At 50.5% G+C, this 1,363-nt stretch overlaps 1 protein-coding gene across 1 annotated transcript; it reads right to left on the reverse strand.

Moving 5' to 3' along the window:
• Window positions 1–428: 428 nt before the first annotated feature.
• Window positions 429–1,355, reverse strand: tpbgl (trophoblast glycoprotein like; the record flags this gene model as incomplete). Its single annotated transcript, XM_083641462.1, has 1 exon — window positions 429–1,355. A coding segment is annotated over one exon (927 nt), but the record flags the coding sequence as incomplete, so codon positions are not given.
• Between the last annotated feature and the right edge of the window lie 8 nt (window positions 1,356–1,363).

Raw genomic sequence — 1,363 nt, forward strand, 5'->3', positions numbered from 1 at the left:
ATGCAAGAAAAGCATTCATTTTGTGAGGAGATATACAATATGTACAATAGCCTACTTTTAGAAGTTGAAATATTCATCTGCCAAGCAGATGCATAAAGGCCGTTTCTCACTGGTGCGGTGCGGAATGCGTTGCGATATGCGATGCGAAATTTCCAAAAAATTCCAAAAAATCCGCACCGGTGTGAAACGGCCTTAATACAGTCAAGTCATCCAACTGTCTTTGGCCCTATGCATATCATATCCCACCATGGGAGGGTTAGGCCTACCATATGTAGTTCATAGGCCATGTTGACATGCTGAAAATAATGAAACAGATTTTTTTTTTAACTATTAATTGATGATGATTATGTCCAGGGGTACTGGTGCTAGAAATTCTCCCTGGCCTTCCTAGACAAAATGGGAGTACTTTTCCAGATTGTCAGGCTTTTTTAAACAGCCACGTTAGCCAGTCTGGGGTCTGAGTCCTGCTCGTAGCGGTAGTGATACACCTCCATCTGGTCTCGGCACGCCTCTCTGATGTTATTGAGCCACCGTTTGATGCCCTCGCCGTTGAGGTACAGCACCATTAGAAACACCACCCCGATCAGAGCCATCACGATGCCGAGGAACACGTATGAAACTGCTTCGAGGTTCTCGTTCATACAATCCACATCCTCTGCCCGGAGCGTCTCCAGGGGGACGCCTCTCTTGGCCTCTGGCTCGCTGCACAGGAGGCGCCCCGCGTCCGGGCACTGCGAGGAGTTCTTCAGCCAGTAGTAAAACTCCTCCAGTTCACAGTTGCACCGAAACGGGTTCAAGGATAAGTAAACGCGTATGCGACTTTGCTGGTACAAACTGGACACATTTTCTCCCCCGATGCTCTCTATGGAGTTATTGATCAGCACCAACGTGTGGAGGTTGTGTATATCGAGTCTCGCCAGCGGAATCGACTTGAGCCGGTTCCCCGCTAACTCGAGTCTGTGGAGGTTGCGCAAACTTTGGGTGTCGAGCGCATTTGAAAGGTGCGCCGTGGCCGGTGCCAAAAGCGAGTTATTCAGGTAAAGAGAGCGCAGCTCCAGTAAGCCGTGGAAAGCCCTCCGCGAGATATATACAAATCGATTGTGGCTCAGATCCAGCAAGTGCAAACGGAGGAGTCCCACGAACGCATACGGCTCAATAGCTTGTATCCCGTTATTGGACAGCGAAAGAGTCGTCATTTCCAACTCTGCTGTGCCGTTGGACGTGAACGCACCCCGCTGTAAAGTTGAGATGTTGTTTCCCCTGAGTATCAAGGTGGACGTCCACTCCGGTATGCCTCCCGGCACCTCCGTGTCGTCCCCATCGCGACAAGTGACTGTCCCCGAGTCTCTGGCACAGATGCAGG

This window comes from Poromitra crassiceps (assembly GCF_964638095.1).
Source record: "Poromitra crassiceps genome assembly, chromosome: 1".
Classification (NCBI taxonomy): Eukaryota; Metazoa; Chordata; class Actinopteri; order Beryciformes; family Melamphaidae; genus Poromitra; species Poromitra crassiceps.